Source organism: Brienomyrus brachyistius, chromosome 21 (genome assembly GCF_023856365.1).
Source record: "Brienomyrus brachyistius isolate T26 chromosome 21, BBRACH_0.4, whole genome shotgun sequence".
Taxonomy (NCBI): domain Eukaryota; kingdom Metazoa; phylum Chordata; class Actinopteri; order Osteoglossiformes; family Mormyridae; genus Brienomyrus; species Brienomyrus brachyistius.
The window spans coordinates 238,043-260,622 of NC_064553.1; the positions used below are offsets into that span (position 1 = coordinate 238,043).

General features: G+C 46.8%; 1 protein-coding gene across 1 annotated transcript in view; it reads left to right on the forward strand.

Annotated features, from left to right (window-relative positions):
• The window catches only part of ptch2 (patched 2), a 31,223-nt gene extending 20,487 nt beyond the window's left edge, over positions 1–10,736 (forward strand). Inside the window, 11 exon segments of the mRNA XM_048989967.1 lie at positions 8–100; positions 1,699–1,824; positions 2,806–2,924; positions 3,073–3,806; positions 4,780–4,922; positions 5,141–5,321; positions 5,455–5,735; positions 6,378–6,515; positions 7,576–7,718; positions 9,475–9,817; positions 9,930–10,736. Of these exon segments, the coding sequence (XP_048845924.1) occupies positions 8–100; positions 1,699–1,824; positions 2,806–2,924; positions 3,073–3,806; positions 4,780–4,922; positions 5,141–5,321; positions 5,455–5,735; positions 6,378–6,515; positions 7,576–7,718; positions 9,475–9,817; positions 9,930–10,439 (2,811 nt within the window). The 3' untranslated portion in view covers positions 10,440–10,736.
• The last annotated feature ends 11,844 nt before the right edge of the window (positions 10,737–22,580 follow it).

Genomic DNA, 22,580 nt, shown 5'->3' on the forward strand with positions numbered 1-22,580 from the left:
TCTCCAGGTGCTTCCTTTCCTGGCCTTGGGGATCGGGGTAGATGACATGTTCCTGCTGGCTCATTCCTTCACAGAAACCGGCTCCAACATCCCTTTCAAGGTAAGTTATCGTGCTACATGGCTCTGTGCACTAAACCCACCTGGCTGTATAAAATCTGCTTACTTACATTTTTAATTCCAGTGATGGGCACAGCTAACCGAAAATTAGCTTTGATAACTAATCTGCTAATTTCACAGTTTAATTTGATAAACTGCTGAAAATTTAATTTCTAACTTCTATTATATGAATTTAGCTTTGTTTTGGTTTTCGGCTCTAAAGCCCTTAAAAACATACCAAGGGAGATAAATCTTAACGTGTTACATTAATGATATTGACACCTATACTGGATAAATTGGCAGACGACACCAACATGGGTGGTGACGCAAATACTGATCTAGCAGCACAGAGGCTACAAAGGGATCTGGAATTAATTAGTGACTGGGCTGATACCTGGCAGATGAAATTTAACGTAGATAAATGTAAGGTAATCCATGTAGGGAGCAGAAATATAAAGTACAGATATCTTATGGGTTCCACTGAAATAAAGGTAGCTGATTATGAGAAAGACCTCGGTGTGTATGTTGATGCTTCCATGTCCCACTCTCGCCAGTATGGAGAAGCAATTAAAAAGTCCAGTAGGATGTTAGGTTACATCTCTAGGTGTGTGGAGCTTAAGTCAAGGGAGGTGATGCTAAGATTATATAATGCCTTGGTAAGACCCCACCTAAAATATTGTGTGCAGGTTTGGTCACCATACCTTAAGAAGGACATTGCTGCCTTAGAAAGGGTTCAACATAGGGCTACGAGAATGATTCCTGGTCTTAGAGGAGAGTCTTATGAGGAGAGGTTAGCTGAGCTGAATCTGTTTTTGATGGAATCTGTTTAGCCTCGAATATACCTGTTCCTGGTATTTGTCTGAGAGCAGGTGTGGCTCATCAGAAGCCAGGTATGATAGAAAACCTACTGGACGGTAGCTCTCCAGGACTGGAGTTGGAGACCCCTGGCCTAGAGTGATTACCGGGGGATATTTAGGATTTACCCAATTGGTTGGATTTTGTCTCTGGAATAAATCTGCGTTGAAATTTTCTTTCTATGATATTCTTCTTCTGAGTTATATGCATTTGTGTTGAAGAAGCCCCTGTTTCCCACTGGCTCATGCTGACATTTTTCCCTCAGTGAAGCCACTTGGGAACGACAAATATGGCGCCGTTCACCCAGAACTAGGAAGGAGGATCTCAGCTCTTTATTGGTTTATAGCTTTGCCAATCAGAACCTGAAAAATACAACCAGTGGCCCGTATCATGAAGCAGGATTTCTTGCTGAGGTGGATAACTTGTCAGATTTAAGGTAGCCTGAAAATTAAGTCCATATATAGTAAGTTACCTTAAATCTGGCAAGTTACCAGCTAAGCAAGAAATCCAGCTTGGTACCGTCGGCCCCTGTTATTTAGCTCAACACTCTTTATTTCTCACTATACTTTGTTATTATCACATTACTGAGAACTATGCTGCTATAACTAGTCCTGAACCTGAAATCTGAGGCATTGGTGTAAATTCCCAGTTGCCCTTGCTGGAAGCCTGCTACCCTCATGGCTTCTGCCGAAAGACTGTCCTCCCAGTATTCTGAGCATGGCTTCATTTGTGTTTCTCCATCCCCAGGAAAGAACGGGGGACTGCCTAAGGAGGACCGGGACCAGCGTGGCTCTCACCTCCATCAACAACATGATTGCCTTTTTCATGGCCGCCCTGGTTCCCATCCCGGCTCTCCGGGCGTTCTCCCTGCAGGTATGCCAGGAATCGTCTCTGCAGCCTTCAGCTGGTGCTAGTGAGCGAAGAAAATAATCCTGTGATATCTAAATGCTAAGCGCTAAATGAATATCATTAATCCTGTGATAACTAAATACTAAGCGCTAAATGAAGAGCATTAATCCTGTGATATCTAAATGCTAAGCGCTAAATGAAGAGCATTAATCCTGTGATATCTAAATGCTAAGCGCTAAACGAAGAGCATTAATCCTGTGATATCTAAATGCTCAGCGCTAAATGAAGAGCATTAATCCTGTGATATCTAAATGCTAAGCGCTAAACGAAGAGCATTAATCCTGTGATATCTAAATGCTCAGCGCTAAATGAAGAGCATTAATCCTGTGATATCTCAATGCTAATCACTAAATGAAGAGCATTAATCCTGTGATATCTAAATGCTAATCGCTAAATGAAGAGCATTAATCCTGTGATATCTCAATGCTAATCGCTAAATGAAGAGCATTAATCCTGTGATATCTCAATGCTAAGCGCTAAAGGAAGAGCATTAATCCTGTGATATCTAAATGCTAATCGCTAAATTAAGAGCATTAATCCTGTGATATCTCAATGCTGAGCGCCAAATGAAGAGCATTAATCCTGTGATATCTAAATGCTGAGCGCCAAATGAAGAGCATTAATCCTGTGATATCTAAATGCTAATCGCTAAATGAAGAGCATTAATCCTGTGATATCTCAATGCTAAGCGCTAAATGAAGAGCATTAATCCTGTGATATCTAAATGCTAAGCGCTAAATGAAGAGCATTAATCCTGTGATATCTAAATGCTAAGCGCTAAATGAAGGGCATTAATCCTGTGATATCTAAATGCTAAGCGCTAAATGAAGAGCATTAATCCTGTGATATCTCAATGCTAAGCGCTAAATGAAGAGCATGAACACCCCTGTAAGCCCAGGTCAGGCTGGCCCCGCATAACTCCAGTTCTGTGTATGAATCCTGCAGGCAGCCATTGTGGTGGTTTTCAACTTCGCTATGGTGCTGCTCATCTTCCCTGCCATCCTGAGCTTAGATCTTCATCGGAGGCAAGACAAGAGGCTCGACGTGCTCTTCTGTTTCTACAGGTACTGGCAACATGAGGGAAGCACAGGATCACACAGCTCGGCTTTGGCTCAAGGGTCATAGAGCCCCACGTGTGTGTTTTTTGCATGCTCGGATACGTACCTATGCTCCTATAACCCATTTCCATCTTCCCCATTCTTCCCTTGACAGCCCCTGCTCCTCACGGGTGATCCAGATCCAGCCGCATGAGTTCTCAGATGCCAGTGAAGGCCAGCATTTCCCGCCCTCCTCACCGTCATACAATGGCCCCACCATCTCTACCAGCACCCAGATCACCACTACTGTTCAGGCCTTCACCCAGTGCGATGCAGCTGGTCAGCACATCGTCACAATCTTGCCACCCACCTCCCAGATCTCCACCAGCCCTCCCTCTGTTCTGCTGCCTTCACCTCCTCACGATGCCCATGACTCACAGCTCTTCACAGCTTCCAGTTCTACACGGGATCTCTTAGCCCAGATGGACGACGCACAGGAAGCTCGCAAGTGCGTACCGCTGCCATTCTTCCGCTGGAACTTGTCAGACTTTGCCCGTGAGAAGTATGCCCCACTGCTGCTGAAGACTGAGACCAAGGCTGTGGTGGTGGTTCTTTTTGTGGCCTTGCTGGGCTTGAGCCTCTACGGAACCACCATGGTCCACGACGGCCTGTACCTCACCGACATTGTTCCTCGTGACACCAAGGAGTATGACTTCATCTCTGCGCAGTTCCACTACTTCTCCTTCTACAACATCTACCTGGTTACCATGGGTGGCTTCGACTACGCTCACTCCCAGCAGCGCCTGCTGCAGCTGCACAATGCGTTCAGCTCCGTCAAACACGTGGTCAGGAGCGACCGGCAGAAGCTGCCTCGTATGTGGCTGCACTATTTCCAGGATTGGCTGAGAGGTGAGCATCTTTGGGAGATCATGCAGCTGGTATTCACACTCAGCAAGGAGGTGCAGGAATGTTTAATATGTCTAAATTCAGGTGACTTTGTCAGACGATCGCTCGGGGCGGGACAGCGACACAGTGATTAGCACTTGGTTAGTTCTAGGACTTGGGTTTGTATCTGTCCAGGCTCCAGGTGTTTGCAGTCTAAAAACATTGGAGTTACTAAATTACCCGTAGGTGTGCATGTGTGTGAATGGTGTCTGTTTAAGTGGTGTGTGAGAGAATGTGTGTGTGTGTGCCCTGCACTGGGTTTGCGCCCCATCCTGGGTTGTTGCCTGCCTTGCGACTCCCCCCCCCATAACCCTGAATGGGAAAAGCGGGCAAGATGGATGTATGGATGGATGGATGATGAATGGAAGGGGATCACTGGTTATAAGCTCAGCATGGCTGTAAGGCTGGGGGAGCACAGGGCCCTGATGATCTGGCACCCTGTCACCTTCTCATCGTTGGTGAGAAGACTGTCAAATTGCATGAGAGGAAGGGCAGCAATGAAGGCCCGAGGAAAGGCTGGGGTGATTCTGCAAGTGAAGGGGCAACTGGCATAACTTCAAAGTGCCCCCAGCCACCCAAAGTTATTTCATGTTGTAAGTCCTGGGATCCCTATAATTATGGAATGGCAATGGAGACAGATTTTGAGTTGTTGCTAGACTTTGTAATTTAGAGAAGAAAGCGTTTCTGGTTTGTTTTTGCAGCCCACACACAGCTGAATGCAGCACATTCCCGAGCTGGAATGCATGTGTGTATGTGTTGCTGGGGGGGGCTATGTGCAGTTTGATGTCAGAGCTCTGTTTGAAGTTAGAGCTTTCTGGGCACACTGCAGACTGCTGGCTATCAATTCACATCTAATGAATGGCTATGTGACATCTCTCCGCACCGAGGTCCACATGCCTGAATGTGGCAGACTGACGGTACCCTGTCCTCTTCCCAGGACTGCAGGTCGCCTTTGATGCTGACTGGGCTGCTGGCCGCATCACCTCGGACAGTTACCGCAATGGCACAGAGGATGGCGTTCTGGCTTATAAGCTTCTCATCCAGACTGGAGCCAAGAAGGAGCCTTTCAACTACAGCCAGGTGTGCAGTTACCCCCAGACCCTGTTTCACTCCCTCCCTCTCCGTCTCACCCACTCCCTACCTGCCCATCTCACCCACGCCCGCTCCCTACCTGCCCGTGTGACCCACGCCCGTTCCCTCCCTACCCGTCTCACCCACGCCCGTCCCCTCCCCTCTGACCCACGCCCGCTCCCTCCCCGCCCGTCTGACCCACGCCTACTCCCTCCCTTCCTGGCCAGCTGACCAGCCGACGCCTGCTAGATGAGGAGGGCTTGGTGCACCCAGACGTTTTCTACATCTACCTGACTGTGTGGGTGAGCAATGACCCCCTGGGTTATGCTGCCTCCCAGGCCAACTTCTACCCCCATCCCCGGGAATGGATCCACGACAAGTACGACACGACAGGCGAGAATCTGAGGAGTAAGTCAGCCACTTGTGATTTCACATGTGCTGTAATTTCTGTATATGTATGATGTTTAAGCATAGCACATGGGTGGCCCAGTTTAAGTACCTGGATTCTCAGCACCCTGACCTTTGACCTTTCTCCTTGCAGTCCCAGCTGCAGAACCCCTGGAATTTGCGCAGTTTCCCTTTTACCTGAACGGCCTGCGGCAGACGTCAGACTTCATCGAGGCCATTGAGAGCGTGCGCTCCATCTGCGATGAGTTCACACTCCAGGGTATCCCCAGCTACCCCAGTGGGCACCCCTTCCTTTTTTGGGAGCAGTACATTGGCCTACGGCACTGGTTTCTGTTGGCCATCAGTGTGCTGCTGGCCTGCACCTTCCTGGTCTGCGCCATTCTGCTGCTGAACCCCTGGACCGCAGGCATCATCGTGAGTGTACTCTGCATGTACTTATCTACACACACACACACACACACACACACTCAGTAAGCTAGCTGTGGAGGGCCTCTCTCAGGGGGGCTATGTTGGGACGCCCCCCTTCTCTCTTTGTCATTTTAATCCAAGCTGCTACAGTTTCAAAAAGCAACTGCAAAACAGAGGCTGGGCCCAGTCCTGGACCTGCCTTTGCCACCTTTGTCAAACAGAGGCTGGGCCTGGACCTGCCTTTGCCACCTTTGTTAAACAGAGGCTGGGCCCAGGCCTGGACCTGCTTCTGCCACCAGCCTCAGCCCAGCGGAACTGTCCATCAGGGCAGAGCGGGGAGGGCTGGGGGGGTATGCCCGGCTGTTGGGGGAGGGGGGGCAGAACCAGCCCGAATTTGGTTCCAGTGTTCATCCAGATACAGGAGCTCGAGTAGACATGAAACGGACAGGAGGCCACTGGGGCCCTGATGCGGCCCTTCCTCTCTTGGCCATTAGGTGCCAGTAATGAAGCATCTTTTCCACAAATATGACACTGTGTATTTGCTCACACACAGCTGCTAACCCTGCACCTGACATCTACACAGCTTTTAGACAATAGAACGGGCTCATTCCTGCGTACTGGCCCTCCTGAGCTCTCTGTCTCCCTCAGGTCTTCATCCTGGCCATGATGACAGTTGAGCTCTTCGGCATTATGGGTCTAATTGGCATCAAACTGAGTGCCATCCCCGTGGTCATCCTCATCGCCTCTGTGGGCATCGGCGTCGAGTTCACTGTCCATGTGTCACTGGTAAGACCCCTATCCCCGTCTCTATCCCCATCCCTGTTCCCGTCTCTATCCCCATCCCTGTTCCCGTCTCTATCCCCATCCCTGTTCCCGTCTCTATCCCCATCCCTGTTCCCGTCTCTATCCCTGTTCCCGTCTCTATCCCCATCCCTGTTCCCGTCTCTATCCCCATCCCTGTTCCCGTCTCTATCCCCATCCCTGTTCCCGCCTCTATCCCCATCCCTGTTCCCGTCTCTATCCCTGTTCCCGTCTCTATCCCCATCCCTGTTCCCGTCTCTATCCCCATCCCTGTTCCCGCCTCTATCCCCATCCCTGTTCCCGTCTCTATCCCCATCCCTGTTCCCGTCTCTATCCCCATCCCTGTTCCCGCCTCTATCCCCATCCCTGTTCCCGTCTCTATCCCTGTTCCCGTCTCTATCCCCATCCCTGTTCCCGCCTCTATCCCCATCCCTGTTCCCGTCTCTATCCCCATCCCTGTTCCCGTCTCTATCCCCATCCCTGTTCCCGTCTCTATCCCCATCCCTGTTCCCGTCTCTATCCCCATCCCTGTTCCCGTCTCTATCCCTGTTCCCGTCTCTATCCCCATCCCTGTTCCCGTCTCTATCCCCATCCCTGTTCCCGCCTCTATCCCCATCCCTGTTCCCGTCTCTATCCCCGTTCCCGTCTCTATCCCCGTTCCCGTCTCTATCCCCATCCCTGTTCCCGTCTCTATCCCCGTTCCCGTCTCTATCCCCGTTCCCGTCTCTATCCCCATCCCTGTTCCCGTCTCTATCCCCATCCCTGTTCCCGTCTCTATCCCCATCCCTGTTCCCGTCTCTATCCCCATCCCTGTTCCCGTCTCTATCCCCGTTCCCGTCTCTATCCCCGTTCCCGTCTCTATCCCCATCCCTGTTCCCGCCTCTATCCCCATCCCTGTTCCCGTCTCTATCCCCGTTCCCGTCTCTATCCCCGTTCCCGTCTCTATCCCTGTCCCCGTCCCTGCACGTCTTTCATCTGGCAACCATGTTGGAATTTAGATAATTTATTCTCGCTGTCACTGACATGCCACCCCCACCCCCCCCAGGGCTTCCTGACCGCCATTGGCAGTCGTGGCCTACGCTCCGCTGTCGCCCTTGAGCACATGTTCGCCCCCGTCATGGATGGTGCCATCTCCACGCTGCTGGGGGTGCTCATGCTGGCTGGCTCTGAGTTTGACTTCATCATAAGGTGAGCAACTGCGGGGCCTGACCTTCCTGAGCCCGTCTGCATGTCTGCAGCAGCTGGGGGGCCTGACCTTCCTGAGCCCAATTACATGTCTGCAGCAGCTGCAGGGCCTGACCTTCCTGAGCCCATCTGCATGTCTGCAGCAGCTGCGGGGCCTGACCTTCCTGAGCCCATCTGCATGTCTGCAGCAGCTGCAGGGCCTGACCTTCCTGAGCCCGTCTGCATGTCTGCAGCAGCTGCAGGGCCTGACCTTCCTGAGCCCATCTGCATGTCTGCAGCAGCTGCAGGGCCTGACCTTCCTGAGCCCATTTACATGTCCGCAGCAGCTGCGGGGCCGGACCTTCCTGAGCCCATTTACATGTCCGCAGCAGCTGCGGGGCCGGACCTTCCTGAGCCCATCTGCATGTCTGCAGCAGCTGCGGGGCCGGACCTTCCTAAGCCCATCTGCATGTCTGCAGCAGCTGGGGGGCCTGACTTTCCTGAGCCCATCTGCATGTCTGCAGCAGCCGCGGGCCTTTCTGAGCACGTCTCATGTGTACAGTTCCTCATACCAGTCTGGTGTACCAGTGAATGGCAGAGCACCCCCTTGCAGTCACACAGGCAGACACTATCAGAGAGAGAATGAACACTGAAACAATACATTCATTTTACGGCCAAAGACTTAGGGAAAGAGGAGCAGGATAAAGGCAGGGAGGGGGCTGAGCCACGGCGGGGGAGGGGCCCTGCAGGCGGCCCTCCATGGCGCCCTCATGCTGGGAGGTCCTGTTTAGATGGAAGCTGCTGTAAACATCTCCTCGCTGTGGCACGTTGGATAAACAGCTGAACAAGCTCAGTGGTCCATCTCTGCAAGGAGAGTCTGATTCCAAATGGAAAAGATTACAGTTTGTATAAACAACAGAATTGCTGACACCCGGCCCTTTGGAGGCCTCATCCTGTCGGACCCAACACAGAGGCAGCATTTTTACTCTCCCTAAATAAATCTCTCTCCACTTTCCGAATGTTGGCTTAGTAAAATAAACAAGAGACTATTTTCCTTTTTCACGTACGCTGAATAGAAGGCCTCTCTATCTAAATAAAAGCAAATACAAGTTGAAAAACCAGCAGTTTTTTTATCTTTTTCCATTTCTTTATAGCTTAATTTTATCTAAATCTTAGTACAAAAGTGAGCAAGCTGGCCTGATTCTGCACTGTGATGGTTTTGGTACATAAGTGAGCAGAATGGAATCCTCTGTAATGCTCTGCTGTAGGAGATGCTCTCTGCTATTGGAGATGCTCTCTGCTGTAGGAGATGCTCTCTGCTGTAGGAGATGCTCTCTGCTGTAGGAGATGCTCTCTGCTGTAGGAGATGCTCTCTGCTGTAGAGGCTGCACAGTCCCTGGAGACTTTGAGCTTTGCTTTACGAGCCGGGCAGACATGTAGGAAGTGCAGGACTGAGTGCAGCACAGGCGGCCGCCAGAGATCCTCAGAGCAAAGATTCTCTTATTTTTAACTAAGAAATGCTGCAGATTTAACTTATCCCAGTATGACTTGGACTGCTTCTGTACAAGGCAGCCTCAAGCGGAATGGCGGGTCCTGCACTGCAGTGAGCAAAGGCCCAGGCAGTGATCCCAGGTTCCCTGAAGAGCCACAACTGAGGGATTTCTCCAGAGAGGGAGAGTGAGAAGGAGGGAGAGCAGGATGACCTGCACTGCGGGTGTGTGCCGTTAGTATGTCATGAACACCCTGCTCACAGCACCTTTCTTTCCGCTTTTCTCTGCAGGTACTTCTTTGCTGTGCTGGCCATCCTGACCCTGTTGGGTGTTCTCAATGGCCTTGTTCTTCTGCCCGTCCTGCTGTCACTCATGGGACCACCTGCCGAGGTCACCCCATTTCCAGAGTCCTCGTCCCCTACGAGCCGCCCACCTCATGGCCCGCCCCGCGGGGCCTTCTGCGAGTCCTCGGATTCCGAGTACTACTCTGAGTACTACTCGGAGAGCAGCTGCACCTGCGATGAGGAACATAAGCAGTGTGCTCACGGTACCTACATCACGCCAACGGCTCCGGCGCCCCCCTCCCACATCCTGCTGGAGGCCAGCAGGAACCCCAGCTTTCCCAAACTCACGGTACATCTCTCTCTACCTTTCGCTGGCTACTAATAACAGCGCATGGAGGAAAAGGGCCATGGAAGCTGTATTGTCTGTCTGTGACCAATCTCTACCCATTCTTTCTTCATAGGTAGTGAAACCATTTAGCCAAAGGTCAAATTCTACCACCCAGAAGAGTCTAAATGGGCCGGCTCCACCCACCATCATGTCAGTCAGCTCCCAGATCGCCAGACAGGAGAGCAAACAGCAGCACCAGCAGGATACATCCCCCAGGGGGCAGCATTTACTCAACAACAGGGTGCCACTTTCGGGGAGGACTCAGTGCTGTGGGCCACAAGCAGAGCAGTTACCTAACAGGACTATGACGCCTGTCTGCCTTGCTGGATGGCCTCAGGCTCCCAGGAACACTGTAACCATGGTGACAGCCACCGCATCTGTGACGGTGTCTGTGCACCCAAATGTGCTGGGACCCTACAGCAGCTACGTGCCCGAGGCCTTTGAAGACAGTGAGCTGCACTTAGGTGAGGGCATCTCACAGACTTCCAAGATGGCTGCTGAAGCCTCCCAGATGGAAACCTTGGAGCTGCAGGACCTGGAGTGTGAAGTGAGGCACGAGCACAGGATTGCGAAGAAGCACTAGGGGGTCTGGGCCCTTTCTCTGCATCTCTGCAGCCGGAGGACCTGCATGTGACCTGCGTGAGCTACACTGCCCCTGCCTGCAGGCAGTGCCTCACAGCAGGGATGCCTTTGTGACGGCTGCCTGCCAGCTGGACTCCTCTGCTTTGGGCTGGTCAGTGTGAACCGCTCTTTGGGGATCCCAGTGCACCTGCCTGGGACACTGCCATGTTCTGTACAGACTATAAAGCAGGCCATGTGAAAACAGGAGCATTTATTATGGGGAAAAAGTATTAAAGGTTCTCATTCTAAGAATATATAAGTGTACAAATTATATATATATACATATATATATATATATATATATATATATATATATATATATATACATATATATATATATATACATATACATATATACATATACATATATATATATATATATATACACATATATATATATATATATATATTTCAATACTAAATAACAGGGAAGAGCTATTTAAAGGTGTAAAAGCTGCATACCTTGTGTATTCTGTTATATAAAAGTCAGATAATGTGTGAAGTTGAGGCCGTTTCCTCCCTTTTGTAGATGAAAAATGTGTTATTTGTAAAAAAAAGAAAAACTGGCATAATGGTAATAGTTTATTGGAAAAAAAGGTCAGTGTTACTGTTTTCGCTGCTACTGTTTATAAAACGAGAACTGAAAAGTTTTGCCTTGAAAAAATGAGGTACTCCGTACCACCGCAGGAGCAGAGATGTAACCTTCCCACCAGTGCTCATACCACAGAGCAGAAAGGCATCTCTATGTGTGTGAAGATGCTCTTATTCACAGACGCTTCCGTGAGCCCCCTCCTGGGGGCTTTGTGCCAAGCTCTCCAGCCTTGTCGTCTGTGGAGAGCTCGCTGATGCCTTTTGTCACTACTGAACACGCTCTGTGCTCACAGCCAGCTGGCCCTTCCGCTGTGCACTCTGTGTTCAGGGTCGGCCTGCATTTTGTCACTACTGAACACACTCTGTGCTCACAGCCAGCCCTCCCTTCCGCTGTGCACTCTGTGTTCAGGGTCGGCCTGCATTTTGTCACTACTGAACACGCTTTGTGCTCACAGCCAGCCCTCCCTTCTGCTGTGCACTCTGTGTTCAGGGTCGGCCTGCATTTTGTCACTGCCGAACACGCTCTGTGCTCACAGCCAGCCCTCCCTTCCGCTGTGCACTCTGTGTTCAGGGTCGGCCTGCATTTTGTCACTACTGAACACGCTCTGTGCTCACAGCCAGCCCTCCCTTCCGCTGTGCACTCTGTGTTCAGGGTCGGTCTGCATTTTGTCACTGCTGAACACGCTCCGTGCTCACTGCAGCCCTCCCTTCCGCTGTGCACTCTGTGTTCAGGGTCGGCCTGCATTACTTGAAGAAACCGTAAGGTGACATTTTCCACTTTCATTTATTTAAGTTACACATTGAGTGAGGTCACAGTTGGTCACCTGTGACTTGAGGGGTTTCACCCAACTTTATTTTCAAAGGGAATTTTGGAGCTTCTGCTGTTCTAGCTGCTCGTTCTGGGGAAGCAGAAGTAACTTCTGCAGATCTGCAAAGCTATAAGAAGGTAGATGATTGTTAAGAAGACCAGAGCCCATTCAGCCAGTGCTTCCAGCCTGGGCTGACCTTTCACGGCACACCTAGTACAAGCCAGTATTCTCATTCTCTCATTCTCTCATGCCTTAAGGAAAATGCTTCAGCATTGGTCACGACACTGCCAGTGAAGTGCAGGGAAGCCTACATGATTGAAACTGCAGCTCATTCTGTCCATAGCGGGCAAGTGACATGTTACAGGACAGGAATGGTGTGTTTGGGTGGGGGGGGAACTGCATTATGTTGTAGTTTTATTTCAAATGTTTGTCATGCCATATAAGTTATTTATATCAAATTTTTATTTTTGTAGTTTGTACAGTTGTAGCCACCAGACTGAAGTTTTATTTTTAAAGAGTATAAATAAATAAATATATATATATACATATATATAAATATAATATCTAATTATATGTTATTTGTTGTTATTTTTCACGAGGGGTGGGCTGGGATGGTCGTCAGGTTCCCCTCGTTTCAGAGTAAAACCACACAACTGGAGGGGTGTGGTCCAATCACACCCCCCTCGCCGCTCCATCCTTGGCTAAAACACTGTGACAGCTCTGTTCCAGAAAAATCCTTCTGTGACTCACTGTTCTTCATTCATAGGAATTGAACTAACAAAATAAAGTGAATGAAAAACACACAAATATGATTTTATCTCTGTTTTTTATACATGAACCTCAATGCTGCCCCATTCAATGTAATTCTAAATTGATTTTTTAAAAGCTAATTAAACGTTTTAAGCTATAAGAAGCACTGTACAAGTTAGGACAAGAGCAGCGGAGGTGATCTGGAGGATGGGGGCGGAGCCTGGTCTGCGCCCCCCCTCCCCAGAAGGCCTCCTTCTGCCAGCAGAGGGGTCTTAGCGCAAGACTTTTTGGCAGCTGCTCTGTTCAGACACACATGAAGCCTCTACACTTCTTGTGTTGTTATGTTTCATGATCGCTGCGTATGATGAAAGTGAGGCCTCCAGCAATAACCACCCCCCCCCCAACCCCCAGGTGGCGCTTACCACAGCCCGTGATTATCTGATACGGCCTTTGATGTCACAGCTGCCCCCCCAGCAGGATGGAGATGTTACCTGAGCTCTGGGCTTTCACAGCATTCCTCACATCATAGGTGCAGATGGGCTGTGACTCCGATTATCATCACGCCCACACAAAAGGTGATACTGTTATATACTACAAAAGTTAAAATCAATTACAATTCACCAAACCCTTACTATTACTCTGCCTCATATTCATACAAAACAAAAACAGCAATGCTTTTATATGTCATCATAATCACAGCAGATTTTAAGTGCTCAGCATGTTATAGCATATCTGGTGCTCAGATGCACAGTAATTATCACTTTCGATATACAACACTGCACAGAAGCTGGAGATGACAGAGAAAATGTGTATTTAAAGCTATTTATCTGCATATCAAGTGTATATTTGTCAAAATGAACACTAGAAGATATGCAAATATAAGCAAATTAAAACTAAAAGGAATTTCTTCTGAAGGGTGGACTCTGATGCGAATTTATTGGCTTAGCAAGGTTTGCTGAAGCCTCCTTCTGAGTTTTGCATGCTACGGATGGTGACTCACTTTTAAATGGGATATATCGCCAACTTATGCCACAGGCCTAAACTACTGCAAGCAGATTAAAGTGCCGGCTTCTGTTTTAAAAGAAGCGTAAGTTTTGCCCTTTTGCCGAAAATGTATATATGTACCAAACTTTCACTGAAAAACAAGCCCTTTGACTAAATAGCTGAGATGGGTGTCGCCGGTGATTTTCATGTGATACAGATCCTATGCAAATGAAATGATTTCATCCAGACAGCAATTTTCAATGCTGGTCCCTTTACGGAAGTTTGCAGATTAGCTGGGTCTTTCCTACCTCCTACCTATGAAAGAGCAACTCTTAGTGTGAACCATTAGCTTGCAATGTTAACATCACCCCCTTTCAGTGCAGTATTACAGTATTGTGTAATACTGCCTGTGGCAATCAGGGTTTGTCAACCTGGCATTAATCAGTTAACTCTGGGTCTGTGACACATTCCATCGTTCTCCAAAAAGTCACGAATATCCTGGCAGATACCGAGCTGAACACCGCTTCAGTTCCCAACCAGTTCCATGTATTCATTAATATTTTACCACCTGCTAAATTAATTGATTAACCAGATTATTTAAAAAAGTTAGAGGTTTTGATTATCCATACAAGGGGTCTTACCAAAAGACATGGCTGTGATGGACCCTCTCCCTTCCTCTCGCTCTTTAAGACACCTGCCTTCAGCACTTGTGACAGAGGGTTTGCGTTGAAGTGACTTTTCTGCCAGAACAAGCCGCCTCAAACAAACTGAGCAGCAAAACATGCCGCAACATGGCTGGTTTTAGTTGGGGAAACTGCAAAACAAACCATTATCTGCTTAAATTAAAGGCAGTTTAATTTAGAACACAAGGCTCATCAACATGGATGCTTTTTTCAAAAAAAAAAAAATTCTGACAAAAAACATTATAGAGTATAAATGAATGGCACTAAGCATTAAATTGATGAGTAGTCAATACAGTATATAAGTTACACACAACAGCTCGTTGCCATTTTAGATGTGTTTTCGCAGCATTCACCAATGCTGTCAATCAGTCTACTGACTAGTTCTGCAACAGGATCCTGCCATAGCCCACGTGGCTGGTGAGTGGCTCAGTGGGCTAAGTCTCTGTGCTCATAAGCGAGCGGTCGCTGGTTCAAGCCCCGGCCCTAGTGAGAATTAGCTACATTAAACAAACATGCTTTATTTGCAGAAGTACAGGTTGTTGTTTACTAATTTACTACTCCAGTATCCTGCTACAATCTACGTGGCTGGTGAGTGGCTCAGTGGGCTAAGTCTCTGTGCTTGTGAGCTGGAGGTCGCTGGTTCGAGCCCCAGCCCCGGTGGAGTGTCTGTGGGCCATTGTGATTCCAAGCTCCATGCAACGTGATCTGACTTCCGAGAGATGGAGCACATGATGATGACGACAGCGGCGGCGGTGATGGAGCACATGATGATGACGGCGGTGGTGATGGAGCACAAGATGCAGCAAGGGAAGAGACATGCAGCTGTACTGATGTTACTTCCATTCATTACAAAATGGATCTTTTTTGTTACACACTTCACCTTCGTCATTCGCTCCTTCTTATGCTCCCACCATCTTCATCACCAGATGCACCAGATTCATCTTATGCACAATCTACTGGAAGTCAGACCACATGGCATTGAGCTTGGGGTTAAGGTCCTTACTCAAGTGCCCACAGACCTGTAATCACTGCACCAGGGCTGGGACTCAAACCAGCAACCTCCTGCTCACAAGCACACAGACTCCTCACAACTCACTGAGCAACTCACCAACCACATAGATACCAACTACAGCAGGATCCTGGAGCAGAACTGGTCACCAATCAGTCTGGGAAAAATGAGCTACATTTAACAAACAAACATTTTTGCACAAGTACAGGTTTTTTTTACTCATTTTATCCAGATTTTATCAGTTCTGCTCCAGGTTCCTATCATAGCTGATGTGGCTGATGAGTGGCTTAGTGGGCTAAGCCCCAGCCCCGGTGCAATGGTTACATGTCTGTGGGTCCTTCAGCAAGGCTCAAGCTCCATGCCATGTGGTCTGACTTCCAAGGTATGGAAATTATTGTGTTATGTTTACAGAAACATCAGGCTAAAACACTTGACTTAAATACTGTTTTCCTAACTTTGTAAGAATGTAACAAACACACACACATATGTATATGCTGTATTTATTAACAATCAGCCAGCTAATGGTTACTTTTAATCATTAATCCAGATACATTTAGGTGAGAATCTGGGCTTATTGTACGTTGATAGCGCCTGTGTGTGTTCGTGGGCGCTGGAGTTATTGGGACCAGTTTTATTACCGTTAACTAAAACTGAAACGACACTAAATAAAAGAATTATTTTTGAACTGAAATAAAAAAGAAAACTATATTTACAAAAAACATAACGTGTCAGATTTTAATCAATGAATACTAGCGCCATCCCACCGATGTCTTTTTACTTACTTTACGCACAACGCCTCCTCAGCTGCTGGCTGCTGAACTGTCCCTTCACCATCAGTTCAGTGCTTATCGCATCAATGACTTAGCAAAACAGCAGCAAGCGGAGCTCTGCTAACTGAATTTAATAAAGTTATTCCGAATTTGCTACCTTTTGGGCATCGCAATACGCATATCATGAAATATTTTAGGCATATTACTAATCTGCTTATCACACTGTGGGTGGAAATAACGATCGTATTGCACCAAGAAGCAGGCGTCCTTTATCTAAAGCCCTGTAACACCATACAGTTTGTGGTTGTCAAAATAAAATTAACCTATATTAAATGGTCAATTAGATTTTGCGGAGGAAAATGAATCATTTAGACAATCAACCATTTCGTAAAATAGTCGACAGATTAATCCATAGAAAAATAGTTGTTGGTGGCAGCGCTAGTTTGAATATCGGCTAAAACACGGCAGCTGTGAACAAGCAAAGAAGGTAAGAAGGTGAAGTTTTTGTCAATGATTATGACATTTGGTGCAAATGATGATTCTGTTCAAAGGTTGAAGAATTTGCACTAATGCAATAGACTATTTGGGTTATGAAGACCAGAGCCTGGCCTATGAGGCAGCCCTGCAAACACTGGTACAGCAGCACGGTGCCTTTGCCCAGCCCCCGTGCCCCAGCCCCCGTGCCCCAGCCCCCGTGCCCCAGCCCCCGTGCCCAGCCCCTGTGCCCCAGTGTAAACACAGTTCTGGGGTGTAGTCAGAAGATGCTGTCTGTGGTTCATGCATCCTCTGAACAAATTAGAGAGAGGAAGGAAAACAGCAACTTCCTGTGGATGTCAATGGCATCTGCGCAGAGCAGAAGTAATTAGGTGGAGGAAGTGATGTTTGCAGGGTGCATTCATCTCTCATATTGGCAGAGCTCTAAGTGCAGTACTGAGGACCGCAGCAGCACTCTGGGTACACAAGCTGGCCTCACCAATATTTATAACATTTGTAAAAGAATGAAAAGAGCAAGGAAGCAATATGCAATGCACTAATGTGAGGGAGGAGCATGAACTGCCATGGGGGACAGACAAAGCCAAGGATGGACAGCATGTGTGGGTGAGATAACAGCAGACATCAAGGACGACAGGCTGCTCAGTGTAGGTGCAGAAGTGAGGACAAATGAGCTCTTTAAACTCTTTAAAAAGAGGAGGGGAGAAAAAGGCCGACCCACAAGCCCCAGGGGGCATCTCAGCAGGGCGGCCAGTGCATCACGAGCTATTCTGCTGCAAATCTGCTGCTAGAGCTGATCAGCAAATGTGTGGCTGAACACCAAAATACTGACTACTGCTGCACCCTGTGCAATACACAGCCGTGCCCCCAAAGTACTCAACATACTAACAACTCTGGGCTCGGTATCTTCTAAAAGTAACTAAGCTAAGAGTGGCAGGATTTCTATACTCTAAGAAGCATTTTTAAGCAATTACTTCTTTTCTGTTGTTCCATGAAAATAATCAGTCCCGCCAAAGACAATTCAGCTCAAAACTGACTCCTCGGTTCATAAAGTGAGGAAATTTGAATATTATAAAACCTGCCAACTTACCTCACTGACACCAGAGCAAATAAAAATAATCGTGTGATCACTGTGGCTTCTCTACACAGGAGATTCATGGCTATAATCAATAAAGTATTTATCTGGATTAATCTGACTGAAAGAGCAAATTCTTTGTGAATAGTAGTGAGATGCAGCTGCTACAGTCAGTCGATCCAATTGGTGCGCTATGCTCCAAAAGCACAAGAAGGGGAAGTCAGTATTTATAAAATACACTCAAACTAACAAATATGCTCACATTTTAATAGAACATAGAAACAATATAGATTTTCAGACTGGCCCGGTGCAGTGTAAACATGTTTTAGATAAACAGGAACCAGGCTTAATGCCCTTTTAATTGATTCATTCTGTCCTGCCATGTTTACAGAAGGCTCTAAATATGAGCTTGTAATGCAAACCCTGTGTTTAGAAGCGGTTTGTTTAGTTGAAAGAATAACAGTTTGAAAGCAGCCAGTATTCAAGGGTCTTGGTGATTCTCTGGGGCTCCTATTGGGGACACACAACACAGCCAGTTCTAGATTCAACAGGGCAGACCCAAAAGGTGATGCGTGCAGAATTTGTCTGATATGGAAATGCACTGAAGACTTGTAGCAGACTATGACTGGGCCGTGTAGAGTGGCAGACAGCATTAAGCAAATGCCTTCCCAGTTTTCATAAATAAACTCACGGTCCCATAACAGCCTGCTTTGTGTTAAAAGACCATCAGCCATCAATACAGAATAAAAGTAATTGACCTGGCAAAGAGCTCTGTTGTTCAGAATGCATTTCATGCATCTATCCACTGGAGGGAGCAATAGCGGCAAACCGCGAGAGCGCAGGGAATAGAAAGTGGAAGGGGCAAGTATATTGAAACTCATGACACATTGCCTCTCACACACACTCAAGAGCAGCGAGAGAAAACTGAAATACTATCATTTACGCGCAGACATCCCAGAGCAGCAACCTATCTTAAAAAAACAGACAATCTCTGAAAGCCGTACTTATAGCCAAACAATTAACGGTTATGTCACTATATAGATTTGCCACGGAGGCACAGGCGTCAGCTCATTGATCCTTACCGGCATGTTGCAGAGTCTTTCTGTCCTCTCTGTTCTCCAGCTCCTCCACTTCGCTTCAGGGCTGCCAGCTCCGACCAGCCGGCTAGCGTGAGCTTTACATGGATGTCAGAGCTTCATTAACTTAGAAAATATTCTGTTGGTTTTGCAAACTATTTTTTGATGTAGCTCATTTTAGGTTTATAGAGGAATAATATAGATTCCTTGTATGAGCAGAAATCACGAGGGTTGGCAACCCTGTAGTTGTTCGCTATAACAGGATCGGGGAACCTGGAAAAGGTGGGAATAAGGAAACGTATAGAGCGAAGATGGTGGGGAAATTCTGTAAGCAAACTAAAAAACAGAGGTGGTGGAAAAAAGACAATAAACGCGTTCAAAAGTTTGCAAAAATGTGGCAAGGAAAAGCACACATCTTTCAAATGTTTGATACTCAAAGTAGTGATTTGGGTGTGAAATTATACTGCCCCCTTGAGGTGTCGATGTGCAACAGAAATCAATTGAAATGTTGCATGTGTGCAATTATAATAATATTAATATTATAATATTATAATAATTATAATAATAATAATAAATCAACTGTATCACTCCTATGAAATTTAGGAATGTAACTAAGCAGGAAAATTAGAAAACTAATCTAGAAATTGTCAAGAGAGAGGGGGCGAGAGTATATTGATAAGTGTTCGATGACTGAAGTTGAGCTCGTGTTTTGTCGTTATGATTATTATTATTATTATAAAGTTATGCGAACCCGGAGGCTCGGTCACATTGCTGGTAGCAACTTTAATCGGTAGCGGCATCTTTATTAACATTAGCTTAGCTTACGAGTTAGCTAAAAAAAATGTGGCTCGGTGACGAAGATCAGCTAAAGCTCGACCGTTGAGAGGCTGGTTGATCCACCGACAGTGAACATGAAGACCGACCTGCCTGCGCCCTTTACTGGTTTGGGAGCCAGAGTTCCTTCTGCTGGGCGAAGCAACTTGGAGTGGCTGTGAAGCCATTCATCAATATGATGAAATAGTGAGGATTCTCCCTACTCACTGAGCGGGGAAGCCTTTCTGCTATGGGACGGTCTGCCCGGTACGGGTTAAATAGAAACTTAAGGAGGCTTTCGGTAAAAAAAACTGTTTACGGAGCGCTGCAGAGCTTCTCCTGCTGCTCGATCGCATGTCCCCGGTGTGAGCCTGGATGTACATGCTGTCGATATGTGAGTTTCTCATTGTCCACAGTTAATGAAAAGAACGATATAAAGTAATGCATCTTAATTACATACTGCTACACCCCCCCTTAGTTTCACACTAGTCTCATAAATGACCTAGACAGAAGAGAAAAGCAAAAATCCATCAAAAAGTGGAAGTTTTTCCATCCCAAGAGAATGCAGTAAAATAGCAGCCGGATCAGCTGATGTGCTCGCTGTCCGACTCCGGAGACAAAGGCTCAGACTGAACGGGGCTTCAAACAGGGAGCCACACTAGCGACAGAAACCTTCACAGCATGCCTGACAGTCAACAAGCGTCGGCATTCTCGGCAGAATACACACTAAGCAACCAAAAATGTTCATGAGTCACAAAATTAGAGTTCATGTCGAGTCTGAAATCTCTGACTTAGAGTCTGAGCAAAGTCTAAAGTCTCCATTGTGGTTCCAGTTTGTCATCATTATTTATCGAAATTTCTATTTGTTTTTTTTACTGTTAGTAACTGATGCGACTGACAATTTGAATCCCCACTTGAACAATTCAGAAACTGCAAATCTCATACTACCTTAGGCTTATACACATTTTCAAAGTGATCGCTATTTTAAATGCCTTTGAAGCAATACAATTTTTAGAAGATAAGCACGTTTTAAAGGTAGATTTTAAAGGTATCACTCTCAAAAATAACATTATGACGAAGACGTCCCTTGAGCAGAATAAGTAAATTATAGTGTGAACAGATACAAACATAACCCAGAGGATCTAAACTTTACAATATATGTACACACACACGCGCGCACCTGAAATCTCTCAGACCCCGTTAGCCGTTAGTAAATGCATGTTAAAGAAAAAACGCAATTTTCATTTTTACATTTCCTTCTAAATCAAAAACTCCCATTAATGAATAAAATAGATTTCTCTCTCATCTTGGGCGTGTGCAGCTAAATTAATTATGTGAAGACCGCGAAATCCATGATAAAAGGTTAAATGTGTTCAGTAGTGCTGCTCTGTTAATTACGGGAGAGTGGTTAGTGATATTACTGTTCATAAGAACATAAGATATTTACAAACGAGAGAAGGCCGTTCTGCCGTCAAGCTCCTTTGGGGAGAACTTAACCAATAGCTCAGTTGTTAAAATCTTATCTAGCTCTGATTTAAAGGAACCCAGGGTTTTAGCTTGTGCTACACTAACAGGAAGACTATTCCATACTCTAACTACACGCTGTGTAAAGAAGTGCTTCCTCAAATTCGTTTCTCTCCTCCTAAGACATTCCTCTAAGACCAGGAATCATAGTCCTACGTTGCACCTTTTCTAAGGCAGCAATGTCCTTCTTAAGGTATGGTGACCAAACCTGCACACAATATTCTAGGTGGGGTCTTACCAAGGCATGATATAATCTTAGCATCACTTCCCTTGAGTTAAACTCCACACACCTTGAGATGTAACCCAACATTCCATTGGCCTTTTTTATTGCTTCACTCGCATTATGTTATACTTTATTAATAAGCATTAAGTTTGAATGCGTGATGCGAATCCGAATGATAACACCATAAGCCATACTCGGGGCATAATGAAAGGGCGCAGGCACCAAGGCGGAAGAAGACACAGCTTCACTTGGAAGAGCGTGTCAGAAACGCTTTTGGGATATAGCTGCCAAATTACCAGATTGCCATAAATCTATGCCGATCTGTTACTGTACACAACGTAGGCTGTGTATAACCCACGACATGGAAATAGGCGTCGTTTAACCTAAGCGGGGCCATCCAGTGTAAAATAACATTCGCAATATCCTGTGCTTTGTCAGAGCGGGTCTGGAATCGGACCTACCGGCAAAACAGAAAATACATGTTGGTTGATACCATCTCGCCTAACGCTTCTCCAGCCCGTTTATATGCTCTGCGCACAGCTGCACACCGTGATGTTTAATGCCTTTGTGGTTTGGACCAAGTTGTACACTCAATGCTTTGCATGTGTAGAAATTGCAAAATTCCGTAAAAGACTCGTATTGCTCACAAGTTGCTATGAAGGAGTTAGTCTAATCAAAGGTCAATTTAAGAGTCGGAGTCCGAGTCACATACTAGAGTCCCCCTCTGGTTTGCACTCATCCTACTCAGACAAACTGGTCAGGAACCACCCCTGACTCACGGTACTTACCAAGGGCTTAACATTTTCAGCAGACCTTATCTGCAAGACAAGCAATCTTGTAGATGTCACTTTCCTGCTACCAGATCAAACTGGAACAGCTATAAAACAAGCATAAGATCAAGTTTAATAACCTGGCTGTCGAGAGACAAAACACCAGCATTTCATAAACGCAAATCTGCTGCCGCATGTATTAGTAGATAAAATGTCACCAAATATACCAGAGAAACATCAAGTCCATTAGAAGGTCTGGAAACTGCTTAAATAAATGAGAAGTGCAAGCTTAAACATGAATTAAGTGACCGTTTTTGTGTAGTTCATGTAATTACACATACAGTAACAATGTTTCTTCTCTACCCGCCTGGCTGCAGTCAGGCATTAGAAGCAGCGGGAAGCAGGACATTCCCCAGTGTCGGGGGGTGGGTGTGAGGCGCTCACCACCCACCGTGCTGGGCCAAGCGCCTCTCGTAGGAAACAGCCAGAGCACTGGGCCGCACACACCGGAGGGGCCACCCACCAGCTGTTTAT